Source organism: Macrotis lagotis, chromosome 1, assembly GCF_037893015.1.
Source record: "Macrotis lagotis isolate mMagLag1 chromosome 1, bilby.v1.9.chrom.fasta, whole genome shotgun sequence".
NCBI lineage: Eukaryota > Metazoa > Chordata > Mammalia > Peramelemorphia > Peramelidae > Macrotis > Macrotis lagotis.
Genome location: NC_133658.1, coordinates 694,603,699 through 694,619,656, shown reverse-complemented (window position 1 = coordinate 694,619,656; position 15,958 = coordinate 694,603,699). Strand labels below are relative to the sequence as shown.

General features: G+C 36.4%; 1 protein-coding gene across 2 annotated transcripts in view; it reads right to left on the bottom strand.

Annotated features, from left to right (window-relative positions):
- Window positions 1-15,958, bottom strand: part of LRP2 (LDL receptor related protein 2) — a 255,216-nt gene that overhangs the window by 83,873 nt on the left and 155,385 nt on the right. For both annotated transcript variants that reach the window (XM_074215768.1, XM_074215769.1), the window contains exons 39-47: window positions 12,320-13,237; window positions 12,044-12,209; window positions 11,416-11,574; window positions 9,661-9,950; window positions 6,533-6,736; window positions 5,801-6,043; window positions 5,221-5,346; window positions 4,018-4,137; window positions 2,098-2,229 (exon numbers count right to left, since the gene is read on the bottom strand). In XM_074215768.1, the coding sequence (XP_074071869.1) occupies window positions 2,098-2,229; window positions 4,018-4,137; window positions 5,221-5,346; window positions 5,801-6,043; window positions 6,533-6,736; window positions 9,661-9,950; window positions 11,416-11,574; window positions 12,044-12,209; window positions 12,320-13,237 (2,358 nt within the window). The remainder of the gene's footprint in view (window positions 1-2,097; window positions 2,230-4,017; window positions 4,138-5,220; window positions 5,347-5,800; window positions 6,044-6,532; window positions 6,737-9,660; window positions 9,951-11,415; window positions 11,575-12,043; window positions 12,210-12,319; window positions 13,238-15,958) is intronic.

The window sequence follows — 15,958 nt, the reverse complement described above, 5'->3', positions numbered from 1 at the left end:
GCCTGAGCCCAATTTCTGTTTTTCTTGGAGTCTTTAGATGCAGGAGCTTGTGCTTCCTCATCTTCAGACTGAGTATTTTGATCCTTCTTGGGCTCAGTTGCAAAATATTTCTCAATGGTCTTCCTCTTGTTTCTTTGTTGTTCATTTTCCCAGCCTAAGCCTGTTTTTTGGGGGTGCTTCCTGAGCTTTTCGGACACTCCCACAAGGGTCTCAGTGTGTGGGGTTCTGTCCTCCCTCCTGGTCTGTGAATGACCATAAGCACCCCCCTCTGCCATGGGGCTGAGGTGGGGAGGCCCTGCTGTTCTATGGGGGGGGCCTAGACTGCGATCAGGATCTGAATGTGGTCAGAGCTCCAGAGTCCTGTTCCAGGGGCAGAGGGGCACCTCCAGTTTTAACACTCTATCCCATGGACCACATTGACCTAACTGGGGCAGGTATACAGGTATAATTATCCCTACTTTAGAGCTAAGGAACTTGAAGTTGAAATATTAAGTGATTTGCCCCCAATCACATAGCATTTAGATGGCTATGTTCTAAGCATTATACTAAGCAATTTGCAAATAATATCTCCTTTTACCTTGATAATTATTCAAGATAGGTACTGTTATTATTCTCAATTTTCAGTTGAAGAATCTTAGGCAAATAGAGATTAAGAATCCTGCCCAAGTTCACGCAGTTATTAAGTGTCTGAGGTTGAATTTGAACTCAGGTCTTATTGGCTCCAGATCCAGGACTATCCACTGTACCATCTAGTTGCTAGGAAGAAGCTGAAATTCAAACTCAGTCCTTCTAATTATAAATTCAGTGTTCTCTTTGCAACACTGTGCCTCCATTCCAAAGTAATTCACAAAGACTCCTTTTGGGGCAGCTAGGTGGTGCAGTGGACAGAGCACCAGCCCTGGAGTCAGGAGTACCTGAGTTCAAATCCAGCTTCAGACACTTAATAATTGCCTAGCTGTGTGGCCTTGGGCAAGTCACTTAACCCCATTGCCTTGCAAGACTCCTTTTGCCCCAGACATTTCAGCAAGTTCTTAAATAATAAGATTATCACATCAAAGTGTGGTAGCATAGGGGATAGAGAGCCAGAGTTGAAGTCAGGAAAATCTAAGTTCAAATACTTACTAGCTATGTGACCTTGGACAAGTCACTTAATTAACCTTATTTTCCTTAGTTTCCTCATCTATAAAATGAACTGAAGAAGGAAATGGCAAACTACTTCAACATCTTTGCCACAAGGAGTCAGACACAACTGAAACAACCCAACAATGACAACAAAAATCTCATAGAAGCAGAACAGGTGAGAGGTATTAATTTCAGTCAAGAATGGCCAGAAATTCTGAAAGCAAATTAACGGCAGAAAACAAAAGAATTTCTAGCATGTTTTCATTCCCTTGAAGAAAGAGAAAGATGCAGTCATTTGATTCAGTCTCATGTTGGTGGCTCGGGATTGCCCAAAGATCAGGGAAATAAACAAAACATCAAGATCAGTTCATAGGCTCTGCCCATCCTTTGTAATAAACTCATTTGAAGTTGAACTATGGATCACAGTCATTTTACTCAAGAGGTATTTTTGGACCTGCAGAACTCCTATGATCATTGTTTTGAAGTTTCTATTGGGGAAAGGGAATGTCCTGAGGAACTTTGACCAGCAATTCATTTGGGATTCAATGGGAAAATATACCTGTTCATTTAGAAAGAGATAGATACTTCACCTTTCCCTTTCAAGAAAGCAAAGTTAAAAGTGAAATTATGAGATTTTCAGTTAAATATTCATTGGCAAAATTGTCCCTAAAATTAAGATTTAGAGTTGTCTTTATCCACTTTAGAAATTGATAGCCTTATTAAGTCATCTCCATTTAGGTAATTACTTGTGCTGGTTAAGTGCACCAAAGATGAATTAATGTGAGGTTACTCTAAAGTATTTAAGGAAAAAACATCAAATAATTATAGGATGAAATACAAAGAGAAAATTCTGACACCTCCATTCAATTAAAAAGAAATCATTAAATTAAGCATCAAACTGTCCAAGGATAAAAATGCCACTCAGCATTATTTCCAAGGGATGAAATATTGCATTGTATAATATGTTTCACTTACCACAGCTATGTCTTTGATCCTCATCACTCATATCCCCACAGTCATTGTCACCATCACAGATCCATGTGCTTGGAATACACCTGCCATCATCACATCTGAACTGATCTGCTGAACAAGTCCTCACCTGAGGCACTACAAAATTAATAACCTTGCTTGATATGATTAGTTAAATTAAACAGAGTTGATTTCTAGAGAAAGTAAAAATTCATAGAAGTTGATATTTATGAATCCAAGCCTGGAAAACACAAGTGTCAAAGCTAAGTTCTCTTTCTCTAAAACTGTTATTTGCAATTATACTTCACTAACTTTCTATTTCATCTGAGGTTATTTAATTTGATGATAAGCAGAAGCTCTTAATCTGTAGCAATGAACATTTTTAAAAATATATTTTGAAATCTCTATTTCAATAAAATTGGTTTCTTTATAATCCTAGATATTTTATTTTATGCATTTAAAAAAACTTATTCCCAGGAGAGCATTCTTGGGCTTCACCAGACTTACAAAAATATCCACAATACTAAAAGGATTAAGAATTTCTTGCTGTCTCCTCATGAGTGAGACTCCACTAATAGTGATGATGGGCTGTAGTTCTGTTGCTCCCACACAGTTATAAAGAAAAGACAGAATGATGGAAAGAGAAAGGGTGGAGATGGAACAGTTACTAGGAAGAAGGTAAAATTCAAACTCAGTCCTTCTAATTATAAATTCAATGTTCTCTTTGCAACACTATGCCTTCATTCAAAAGTAATTCAAAAAATTAACAGTAAGACTCCTTTTTGCCCCAGACATTTCAGCAAGTTCTTAGATAATGTTATCACATAAAAGTGGGACAGTTAGGCAGCATAGGGTGTGCCAAAGCAGAAGTCAGGAAGATCTAAGTTCAAATACTTACTAGCTATGTGACTTTGGACAAGTCACTTAACCTTATTTTCCTCAGTTTCCTCATCTGTAAAATGAGCTGAAGAAGGAAATGGCAAATGGTCCTTGCCCTACTCTAGGATTAGGTAACTAAAAAAATTAAATGATCAAAGGTTTGTTTTAACTTAATTGTACTAAGTCAAACAAACACAAATACACAAAGTCAGAATACTCTTACAATACAAAACCCTTATTTTACAAATGAGGAAAATAAAATCTTGAGAGAGCAAAAGACTTAGCAAAAAGTTTCTCAATCCAGTTGAAGCAGGTTTTATAGCTACATGTCTACATGTCCAGCACACTGCCCATCCTACCACAGGATCATAGGACCATAGATCTAAAGCTGGAAGGGGCCATAGGGATTCATATTGGCACCTCATTCATTTTAGAGAAAAATATTTAGAATTGAATTGTACTGAATTGAACCATAACAAATATGCATATTTGTCATCTTTCCCTCACCTCATCCATTTACCCATTTCAATAGAGAATGGTAGTTAATAGACCCTTTGCTCAGCATAGAGCACCTACTCAGCTGTCTCCTCTTCACCCTGCTTCCCATTCAAACAGATTCATTAAGCAATAATAGCATGCAGTTCACTTCTGCTAACAATATTACTAGCTTGGGCCACTTTCAAATTGATGAAGGATTTTCAGTTTGATTGTGGAGGTAATGGGAAGAAAAGGAAAAGAAGGAATTTTCTATACCACAATTCATCTTTTACACCAGTGGAGCTCTTAATCTACTTTGACAATCTGTTGAAGCCCAGGCATTCCTTCTCAAAATCATGTTTTAAATGCAAAAAATAAAATTCACAGGATGCCAATGAAAGCCAAAGACTAATGAAAAAAATGATGCAATTTTTCCCATCCAAGTTCATGGAATATCCTACAATCCATGCACAGAACCCTTGGAGGAGGTTCATGAACTTCAGAGAGAGAATCCCTGCTCTAAGTCATCTATGGCCCCATATTACTTCTTAGATCTGAGTCCTTTCTTACCACAAGAAGAAGGTTCATCAGAACCATCAGGACAATCTACTCCTTGATCACAATACCAGTGAGCAGGAATACAGCGCCCAGATGTGCAACGGAACTCACTGCTGGTACAAGTCAGAGAGACTACAGGAAGGAGAGAAGATAAAACCTATGAATGAAACACAAGCTTGTTTGCTCAGAATTTTTGCCCACCCTGTCATTGTGTCATCACAGCTTCTAATATTTCTATGTTGGTGATAAAATGATAGGATGCAAAGGCTAAGTGATATGCTCTTGGCCTAGGGAGTAAACAAGTCATTCCTTTCATTCATTCTCAAATTATAGACCCCTTTAATATAAACATAATTGGTTCTTAACTCAGATTTCTTTTCTGATTCTTTTTTTCCAGACCCTAAAAGCAGGTAAAATAAGTAATTGCCCTGATCTCCTAGCTTCAGTGAACTATAGGATTTGTTCCAGTCTGGAGCAGCCTTTTGACTTGATATCAGTCATGATGGTGTTTGGTCAGGGAAATATTGATAATGAGACAGGAATGCCAAAGATAGCTCTATTTATTCTGCCTACTCCTGACTGATACCTTGTACCCCTGATTCACACTTGCATTCAGATCCTTTGTTTCTTTTCCATGATTCTAAGTCTGGGTTTTCTACTCTTAGGCATTGGTCAGAAGGGCAGATCATAAATTCATTCATTGTAGATCTATCTAATCTTTTATTCTCAAGGAAAATTGATAAAGAAAGCCTTCTGACTTGAGTTGCAAATACACAAAAAGTGTTTTGTAGAAACTGCTACCTCTCAAGAAATAGATACAAAATGTAAAGACAATAGTCAATTCAATCAAGTGCTTGTTTAAGGAATTTATATTTCAGTAAAGGAACATTAAAAAGAATGACTTAAGTAAATAAACTGTGGTTAATTTTATATTTTAACAGGGTACTGCTGAATACCATAAAACTTTCAAAACTCTTAGGAATGAATCTCAGAATTGAAATAGCAGAAGTTCAGATACTATGATAGGCCATTGGAAGAGAATTTGGAAGTATGGGAAGGGGAAGGGAAGTTTGACCTTCACAAAAGAAATGCTCCACTCTGCTTTTTAGAGGGATGTTTCTAAGATGGCAATTTTGTTGACAATTCTAAAATTTCAACTACATTATGGAATATGTCATAACTCCCTAAAACAGGAATAAAGCACTGAAAACTCACCACAATGAGTAGGACTCTCATCACTCATATCTCCACAGTCATTATCTCCATCACAAAGATAAGTTCGAGGAATACAAATATTTGTGTTCTGACATTTTGTATATCCAGACTGGCAAGTACGATCAGCTTAAAGTGATTTAAAAAATAAGACTAACATTTAGATAACTTTCAAGCTATTAAATCACAATATGCATCAAACTGAAAACAGTATACTTTAGTAATAGCAAATCATATAATATGAATCATTTGAAAAGATGCTTTTTCAACACTGAACAAAGCAAAAAAGATCATAGAACATCATGAAAAATGGGTCTAATCTTGGTTGTTCCATTAATTATTTGCATAACTTTGAGCAAAACATTTCTCTAGGGTTTAAATTCTTCTTCAATAAAATAAAATGGTGACTAGGGATGCTATTGAAAGGAAGGGGGTTAGGGGGAGAAAGAAGGCCTAAGCATAATATTTGATAATAGCCAAAAAAGAGCCCAGACACAATGCATGTGCCCTATAACCAGGAAAAGTAAATTTTATCTCATATATTCTAAGGTTTCAAATTCTTAAACATCATAAGTGGACTTACGGCAGTTCCTCTCATCTGTAGTGCCATTATCATAGCAGTTATTGATACCATTGCAGACATAGTCCAGGGATATGCACCTCCCATTGTTGCAGGCAAATTCTGTGTTGGAGTCACAAGTTCGGAACAAACAGCCTGCCTCATCACTATTGTCTCCACAATCATTGTAGTGATCACAGCGATAATGATAAGGGACACAGCGCCCATTACCACAGGTGAATGCTGTTGGCTGGCAAGTGTGAAATGCTAAGGAGAAAGAGAAAAGATTGAAGGGATGTATTCTTAAAAAAGTCAGCAAAAGAAGTCTGAAAGCTTTATAAACCAAATCAAATACTAAGAAAAGAAATTATTCTCCTTTCTTTAATCATACATTCCTCTCAACACATGCTTAATTTAATCCAAAAAAACAGCAAACTACAAGAAGCTTTTCTTAGGAAGAAGCAGAGACAGTTATTGACCTCACACTTCCCAAAATTCCCTTGTGTTTTATGTACTATAATGCACTTGAAGATGGAAGTGGAGACTAGGGAAAGAATCCCACCAGTATGCAATACTGGAACCTCTTGCCTGGTATTATGCAAATTCTTTTGCAATGTATTAAAGATATAACAGTAATTTAAGAAGTTATTTAGTTATTTACATTTCCACCCTAAATCCAATACCTGGGCACAATCAATTCACTACAATATCATATCCCAGTCCTTGGAAGGCCCGCAAGCTGCATTCTTGGCTTACCACAGACGCTCTCCAACTCATCGCTGCCATCCCCACAGTCATTGTCGTTATCGCACTTCCACCTCTCAGAGATGCATCGCCCACTGAGACAAGTGAATTGTCCCCCTTCACATCTTGTACCATTGTCTGTAATGCAGTGTTTGTTTCCATTTGCCAAATACCAGCGGCCCTGAGATGGGCACTGACATTCAGCCCCATTCGGACCTGAAGAAAGTGCAGAAAAAAGTAAAAGAGCAGAATGCTAAAAACTATTCATATTTCCCCACTGAAATGCTTGCTTTCATTAAGACTTACAAAAAGTAAGCATGGTGGACTTCACCAGACTAATTGCTTGGATTTGCATAGAGAAAGAGTGGAAAGAGGACCGAGGTCAAGGACCTAGATTCACCCCTGATCTCTGCCAGTTAGAGCTGTTGTGAACCAAACTCTCTGGGCCTGAGCTTCCTCATTTGTAAAACTGGAGAATTGGACTAGATGACCACTGACTCTTTCAGTGTAGGAGTATGTTAGGTTGACAAAATACATGTTTTCTGCAAGCTTTAATTGTTATTTAATTGTTTTAGGTTCATTTAAAGGGTAGTTTGGAAGAAATTAATATAAATCAATTATAATTGATCCTTGTGAAATTTGTAGTTTGGCCCAAATTTGTCACAAAATATTCAACACTGCAATGAAAGGAAAGATTTTTTTTTCTTCCATCACTGAATTAAGGTCCTTCCATCTCTGCTCCTAAGGGTCCTAAATGAGGTTTATAAGATATGTTTCTCACAGCACTGTGAAGCGTGTAGTCTATTTTTATCCCATGTTACAGAAAAGTAAACATATGGTCAACACTGGATCTCAAGTCTTCTGACTCCAAATTTGAAGTTCTTGTTCTTTAGATTTCCTTTTACATAGGTACTCAACTACCTCAATAAGCCTATATACGTTTGATAGAATTACATTTCTTGGATTTTGATTTATTTTATTTCAAAAGTAGCATTGTTGGGGTGGCTAGGTGGTACAGTGAATAGAGCACCGGCCTTGGAGTCAGGAGTACCTAGGTTCAAATCTGACCTCAGACACTTGATAATTACCTAACTGTGTGGCCTTGGGCAAGCCACTTAACCCCACTGCCTTGAAAAATATAAAAAAAAAGTAGCATTGTTTTTTTGTTCAGACAGGTTCAATACTTCTTGTCTAAGATTCTCTAGTAGTTTCCCATTTCTTTCTCCTGCTCATTTTATAGAGGAAAATAAATCAAACAGAATTGACTTGCTCAAGATTACACAGGTATTAAATATCTGAGATCACATTTGAACTCAGAAAGATGAGTCTTCCTAACTTCAGATCCAGTATTCCTTATAGTTGCCGAATAAAGTGGCATGGTATCATGTAAAATGCATTGGACTGCTGGAAGGAAAACAGTTTTAATCACTTTTAGCTAGGAAGTAGTTGGTCAATCATGAGCAAGTCACAATCTATCTGAGCCTCTATTTCTTCATCTGATAAATAAGGAAAATGGACCAGATCCTCTTTAGAGTCCCTTTCAACTCTTGATCTATAATCCTCAGATTCACAAAATGAAGAAAATATTTTTACTGCTTACCTCACAGAATTATAGGAAAGTAATTTGTAAACTTTGTGTAAATATAAATTATCATTATTTGAGATAAAAAAAAGCAAAAAACATTTTAGTATGGGAAAGTCAAATTAATCCTTAAAGTCTTCACCTATATAGAAATTCTAATACCAAGAAATCTTTTTTTTGTAAAATTTACTCAACTTATAAAGCCATGTGAATCAGAAGGAAAGGCAGCATTACTTAGTGGAAAGAATGCCAACTTCAGAGTCAGTAACACCTTAGTTCAAATCCTACCCTTGACTAAAACTATTTTGTTATCCTGGACAAGTTCTTTATTCTTAACTTTAAATGCTCCTAAAATCCCAGTAGACTTTAAGTTTCAAAGAAGTAGACAACCTTGCATCAATGAGTGGGTTCTCCAAATCAAGAATCAACCCATACCAATGAAATCACAAGGTCAGCTTCCAAAGTGATTCTTTACAAAAATTATTGTTAACATAAATGGCATCACACCACAAAATATAACAAATATTTCAAATCAGAGACTCCATTTCTTAAAGCAAATGAGCCCCATATAGAGAGGAGTGGCTTGGCTTTTGCCCATATTGACAGAGTTAATCATATCACAGATTCAGAGTAGAAGAGACTATAGAGATCATGTAAATCATAGGTGTCAAATTTCTTGCAGCATGAAAAACTCTCAAGTTTGGCAGAACCAGATTAAAATATTATTGGAAAAATGCTTATCATAATAAATACAAAATAATATAACATAGATAATGTTAATTTATGCTTTTCTAAATCAATATGAGACCCACAAGGTCTGTTTGACAACAGTGTTTGACACTGCTGATCTAACTAGATGGCTTAGTGGATAGAGTGCTGACCCTGAAGTCAGGAGGACCTAAGTTCAAACACTTACTGTGTGACTTTAGGCTAGTCACTTAACCCTGATTTCCTCATATCCTCATATCCTTATCTCCAGTCATCCTGATTCTGGACTCTGGAGGAGAAAGTGAGGCTGGTAACTTAGCACAGCATCACCTCACTCAAATCCAATTCACATGTATGTTATGGTATCACCTCCCTGATGTCATGGTCTTTTTCAAAAATGAAGGATAAACATCATCATTAGTTCAATTCATTCATTTTACATATAAAGAAACTTTTGGAAAGGACTTGCCCAGTCACTCAGATAGTAAGTGGCAGAAGCAGGATTTCATGTGATTACTCTGATTCAAAAAATTCAGCATTTTTACAAATCTATAACATTGTTCCTTCAGCTCATAAAATTCATGTCTCATTTTATGTTTAATTTATGTTTATGTTTAACTCCCATTACCCACATTAAACTTAAAAATGAAAATCAATAACGATCCATGTGCAATAAAAGCCAGAAGTTTAGATAAGGTCTAACTAGAGAAATCTATGTTCTGAAACAATCTTCTATTATTATATCTTGATCAAAGATGTCTGATCTTTCTTTACATGTTATAACACATGGTTTTTTCCCTGTTCACATCTTTGAGTGGGTCCATTTTTATCATCCATGGAAATGTCTTACCTGGTGCACAGATATGACTGCATCCCCCATTAAATTGACTACAGGGGTTGGGGCACTGCCGCTGCCTACTCTTCACTAGAACGTGAATATCCATTGGCCGTAGTGGTAAATTCATGATCATTACAATCTGTTCTGAACCATCATATTTGTTGGCTCTGTAGATCGTCTTCGTGTTCCAGTCAGTCCAATAAATATGCTGGTCATAGACAGTCATGGCAAAGGGGTGGATTGCTGTACTGATAATTACCTCTCGGTTTGACCCTGTCAGGGAGGAGCGCTCAATCTTCTGCCTAAAATGAATGGGATTACACAAGAACTCAGAAACTCCAGACTTCCAAATAATTCCACTCAACTCCTATGCCCAATGATTGTTTTTTTTCCCACTCTCCAATCTGACTTCTTCATGTGCATGTTTGCCAAAAGGGTTGTTTTTCTTGAGCTTGTTCTTACCATGAAAGAGGTCTTGGTTCCTTAGTTCATGATTTCCAAATAAGATAATAGTATCTCTAACTGAAAAATGACTTTTAAGATTACTAACCCATTATATTCAATTTTATAGATGGGGGAATTGAGATCAAAAGATTAAAAGATTTGCCAAAGATCATTTATGTAGTAAATGAACACAAAATAATCCTTGAAACTAAACATTTTAGATATCCATAGGGAAAACCAGCCAAACATAAAGAATGTTAATCATAATATTTCTCTTACTTGGCTTTTAGTGAGTACCTTAATTTAAGCATTTATATGAAAACATATAAGCATAAATATAAAGTGCCATTGATCCATCTTATTTAAAAGAAAATATTCTCATTTCCCCATTCCACCAGGGAAGTCTCCACAAGCTTTGGGAGACACATCCTCCTAACTCACTAACAGGATTGAGACTTATCAGTTACCTTCAACCTGGTTTAGCCCATCTGTTGAGATTGCTTACCAAGGTGTGGTCATTCATGCTATAGCTTCTTGGAACTACAAGTGAGAATTGGGTAAAAGTGGACATCAAAGATGAATAAGCAGTCCCTAAAAGGCTTAGCAAGTCCTCACACCAGAAGAGGCTAATCCTCCCTCAATACTGGAATAGGTTGATGAAAACAATTGTTCCAATGACTAAGAAGGTGACTGAAGCAGGTATGGTGGAACACTTAGAGTTTGGGCGGGCAATGAAGATGCCAAGGTCATCCACTGAATTTGGCCCATAACCAGTTGTCTACTTTTGTCTTGCCCCTGAACTTTAATGACTCAGGAAGAGACAGTAAGGCTGATGACTTTGCATGATTTTACCTCACTTAAATCCAATTTACATACAAAGTTCCTGTGATGTCACTGGTCCTCTTCAAAAACAAAGGATGAATGAAAACAATAAGAAATGAGACATGGATGAGACTATGAGTTGTCCAGTACCATAAAACCAAAATCACAAGATAAACTAAGAAAAACAAAAAAGAAATGTTAGAATTCCTATCATGTGGGCATTGATTCTATGCTAATGGATCAAATCAGTCCTCCAGTAATTCCACAGGACTGGGTTACAAGGAAGAATTCTATGTGATCTCATATAGCCTACTAAGAGAAGTCACATTAATAGTAACATCAGTAGTTTATAAAGGATTCTTGTCATGTAACTCCTATATCTGATTTTTTATTCTAGTTGCTTTTAATTATATATTAAACAACTATAGTCCCTAAAGTGTTCCTCTCTCTTAAAAAGCACAAACTACTTGAAAAATATCATATGGGAATAAAGACACATACAAGTTAGCATCTGCCCAGTACAGCCAGTCTTCTTCATAATCCAGAGTAAGACCATTTGGCCAAACCAGACTGGTATTAACAATATGAATTCTGAAGTTTCCTCCCAAAGTGGCTCGCTCAATTTTAGCATTAGTACTCCAGTCAGTCCAGTACATGTATCTAATCATCCAAAAAATAAAAAAGCAATGATTAATCAATGATTAACTCAACACATAAAACATTCTCTTTTATATTAAAAGAAGAAACTCATACTGCCTAATGCAAGGAGGCAACAACTAATTCTATTTCCACCTTCATGCTTTCCTAAGCATTATCAACCAGGATTTGCTGAATCAGGAGATAGCAGCATATCAATGTCCTTGTCATACTGCCAACTCTTGAATGCATGACCTGCATTCAAGGGGAGGTGGGGGAGTGCATTACTTGTTCATTCTCCCTTCCAAAAATTTCCCACGTAAAAAGATCTACTTGTTTATAGTCACTCGGTATTCTCCTAACTTTCTATTTCCATATCCAGGCACATAAAAAGTACATGAAAATCAGACTCCGGTTCCCACCTACCCCAAATATATGTATATAGAAACAATGAGTAAGGACATATAGACCAAAAGGAAGGAAAATGACATACCCTCTGCAAGGATCTAACACAATTGCCCTTGGCCGTGGTACTCGAGCAATTACAGTACGATTAGATCCATCCACTGCCATGGAATTAATAGTTTGATTCAAGTAATCACTATAATAAACTCTATTGTTTATCCAATCAAAAGCAATGCCATCTGGAATCCCTACATCTATATGCAAAAACAGAGAGAGAAAAGTTAGATTCTGTGCAGACATCTTAGGAATCATTCAACTAATCATCATATCGGACTTCAAAACAAGCAAAATCTGTCATACTAACCTGTTGCAATGACAGTAGGGGAAGTAACCCCAGCCAAGAGGCTAACATAGGAAATCTGGCCACTTGATGTAGAACTTTGTGTAAAGTATATTCTGTTGTTGATACTGTCAAAGTCTAAAGCAACTGCAGTCCTGGGCACATTCAGTTTACGAAATGGTGGGCTGTGGTTCTCAGGGTCCAGATATATGCTTCTCAGAGAATTCTCCAAGGCAAAGATAAGGTAATTTTCTGTAGAAATGGCACATCTCTTTCCATCACTTTCCAGCTCCCCAAAGGCACAGCCACATTTTGGTGTCTGCAATCCAGGCAGAGCAAAACATAAATGGGAACATTCTCCATAATTCTCCAAGCAAGGGTTGTGGTTAACTTCCTCAGGTAACCGGGGCTGAAACTGTGGGTTAAAGATGGTCACATCTCTTAGGAAATTGATGTTGTCCCTTATCACTCTTGGAGGTTCTGTGTTCCCTGGTTCTTTACTAGCTTGGTAGACTTTCTTCAGGTTCCTGTCCACCCATATCATAGTGTTTTCAAAAATGGTGATACCAAAGGGTGTTGGATAGCGACTCCCATAACGGATCATTTCAGTATCACCTCCTTGCTGACTGATTCTGGCAATTATATCTAAAGAATCATCAACCCAATATATGTAGCCATTGCTGTGGTCCACTGCCAAACCTCTTGGCGTAACAATGCCCTCAGACACAAGCACTGTTCGGTTAGTACAATCAAGAAAAGCACGTTCAATCTTTGGGCTCTGTCCATAGTCAGCCCAGAACAAATATCTGTTCTTGGGGTCTACCACAATATGCCTGGGCATGTCTATAGTTGTTTTCAGGAGAACACGACGATAAGTAGAATTGATTCGTAGCACTTCTATCAATGTCTCAGAACCAAAAGCATTGGTAAAGTAAAGGTTTCCTGTTGAGGAAAAATAAAAATTAAATTAAATGATAATGAGTAAATTGGAAGGCGAGGAAAGAAAAGATGACAGTTTTTTACTTTCTGGTCAAAACATGTAGTTTAGAGTGCAACAATCAGGAGCAACTTTGGGCTGTCTGCAAAGGAGAGTGCCATCTGTATCCAGATAAGGATCTGTGGAGTTTGAAACAAAGTTCAAGGACTATCCCATTCAATTTAGAAAAACACAGATATCTTATTGTCTGATCTTGTCACCTCTTAGACTTCTTGCCTCTTTTCTAAGGATATGATTTTTCTCTCATCACACCCAATTTGGATCAAGGTACAACATGGAAATAAAGTAAAGACTGACAGAATGCTTTCCTGGGGGAGTAGGGGGAGGGAAGTAAGATTGAGGGGGGGGTTGTAAAACTCAAATAATATTTTTAATAAAAATTAATTAAAAAACATGTAGTTTATGTCAATACATGTCATCTTCTTGAGGTTGGAACTAAAAAGATGAATGCTTACTATTAGATACCAAAGACTGTTTCTTAGGGATTACAGTGGGAATCTACATTGGGCTCTGCAACAAATTAAAATTTTCATCAAAATCTATACCTTGTTTTCCATTTAAAGGTAGTTCTCAGAATATTCTTCCCCTGACACCTAAAGTAATAAATATCTTTAGTCTGCTTCTTCCAGTATTCTGAAAACTCATCATCTTTGAGGGATTCAGAGGAAGGAGTTCCAATTCCCTTATGGATTCTTCTCATATGTCAATAATAGAGTATCAATGAAGAAAAGTTAGCTGTGAGATGGTCTATCTAGTCAGTGTGGAACTTTTTTGTGAACATTCAATAGTATTTTTAAGAGTTTCTTCCTAGACTATACTAAATAAAACAGTGAGTCACAGATTTTTTTATCCTTCCTTTCAAAGGCTTAACATCCATCCAATAAAAAGTTCACATTATATATCTTCTCTTAAAATAAAATATCAGTTCTTAGAAGGAAGGAGTACAATGCAGATCTGGGAGGAAGGGAATCAATGATGGATGTTAACTGTTCTCCACTGTATTTAAATAGCACAAAGGTTTTGTTAATTGTTACTGCAACTAACAAACTACTCTTTAAAATACTATGTATCTTTGGTCCCTAAAATCACAACTCATTCATGCATATACCTGAGAATCTTAGTAGCGATTTTTCAATTTAACAAAATTTTCACTTTCATTTAAAAATGTTAAGATTCTTCTTTCTGATACTATTTCTACTCATAGTCTCTAACATGAGGTAAGTAAATATTATTTCACTAATGCTTTAAAGCATGCAAAATACCTTGCATCATTATCTCATTTAATCCAGGCAAATCCCTATGAGGAGGGTACCATAGGTGTTATCACCAAAGGTTAAAAAGACTTTCATAATCACACAGCTAATACACATCACATACAGATCTGAATACAGCTCTCTCTCTCGACTCCAAGTCCAGAATGCTTTCCACTATGCCACGATTGACTCTCAACCTATTCTTAAAAAAGTCAATGTATACAAGAAATTATAGTATGAGGTAATGAATGGAGCTGACTACAAAGTCAGGAAGTCACAGGTTCCAGTTCTGCCTCTTAAACCTCTTGTCTATGTAAGCAAGTCTCAACTTCTCAGTACCTCAGACAAGTCTCTAAAGTTGCCCTAAAGCTTTCTAAAATTCTAAATCTCTAAATATTTAAATTAAGGTACTGATATGCAACAATAACAGGGAGTTTCCTCCAGGATTTTCTTGTGTTATTAATTTTCTCATACACAGGTCTTGTCCAAAATGAAGTTCAAAATTGGATGCAAGAGTCCATTAAAGTTCAGTCTATTTTTTAATTGTATTTATTATAAACATTAAAGCTTTTAACTTTTTAACAAAACATGGAAAGTATTAATTGGATTTTTTAAATATATATAAAGATACTTTTTGATATTCATTTTTGTAATATTTTTTGTTTGTTTTTGTGAGGTAATGGGCTTAAGTGACTTGTCAAGGTCCAGCTAAAAGGAGCAAATGTCTGAGGTCAAATTTTAACTCAGGTCCTCCTGACTCCAGAGCAGTACTCTATTCACTGCACCACCTAGTTTCCATTTTTATAGGATTTTGTATTCTATTTTTTCCTCCTTTCATTCTTTTCCTTTCTCCCCTCTCCCAGACAACAAGTAATCTGATATTGGCTATGCATATATAATTATGTTAAACATATTTCCACATTAGCAAGTGAAAAAAGAAAGGGAACAAAAGGAAGAAAACAATGAGAAAGAAAAAAACAAATTAAAAAAGTAAATAGCATGCTTTGGTCTGCATTCAGATTCCATGGTTCTTTCCCTGGATGTGGATGGCATTTTCTAACACAAATCTTTTGAAATTATCTTTGGTTACTGCATTGTTGAGAAGAGCCAAGTTCATCATGGTTGATCATCACATAAAACTTCTGTTGCTGTATACAACGTTCTCCTTGTTCTACTCACCTCATTCAGCATCAATTCATGAAAGTCTTTTCATATTTTTCTGAAATCTACCTTCTCATTATTTCTTACAGAACAATAGTATTCCATCACATTTATATGCCACAACTTGTTCAGTCATTCCATAGTTGATGGAAATGCCCTTGGTTTCTGATTCTTTGCCACCATACAAAGAGCTTCTATAAATATTTTTGCACATATGGGTCCTTTTTTCATTTTTTTATGGTCTCTTAAGGA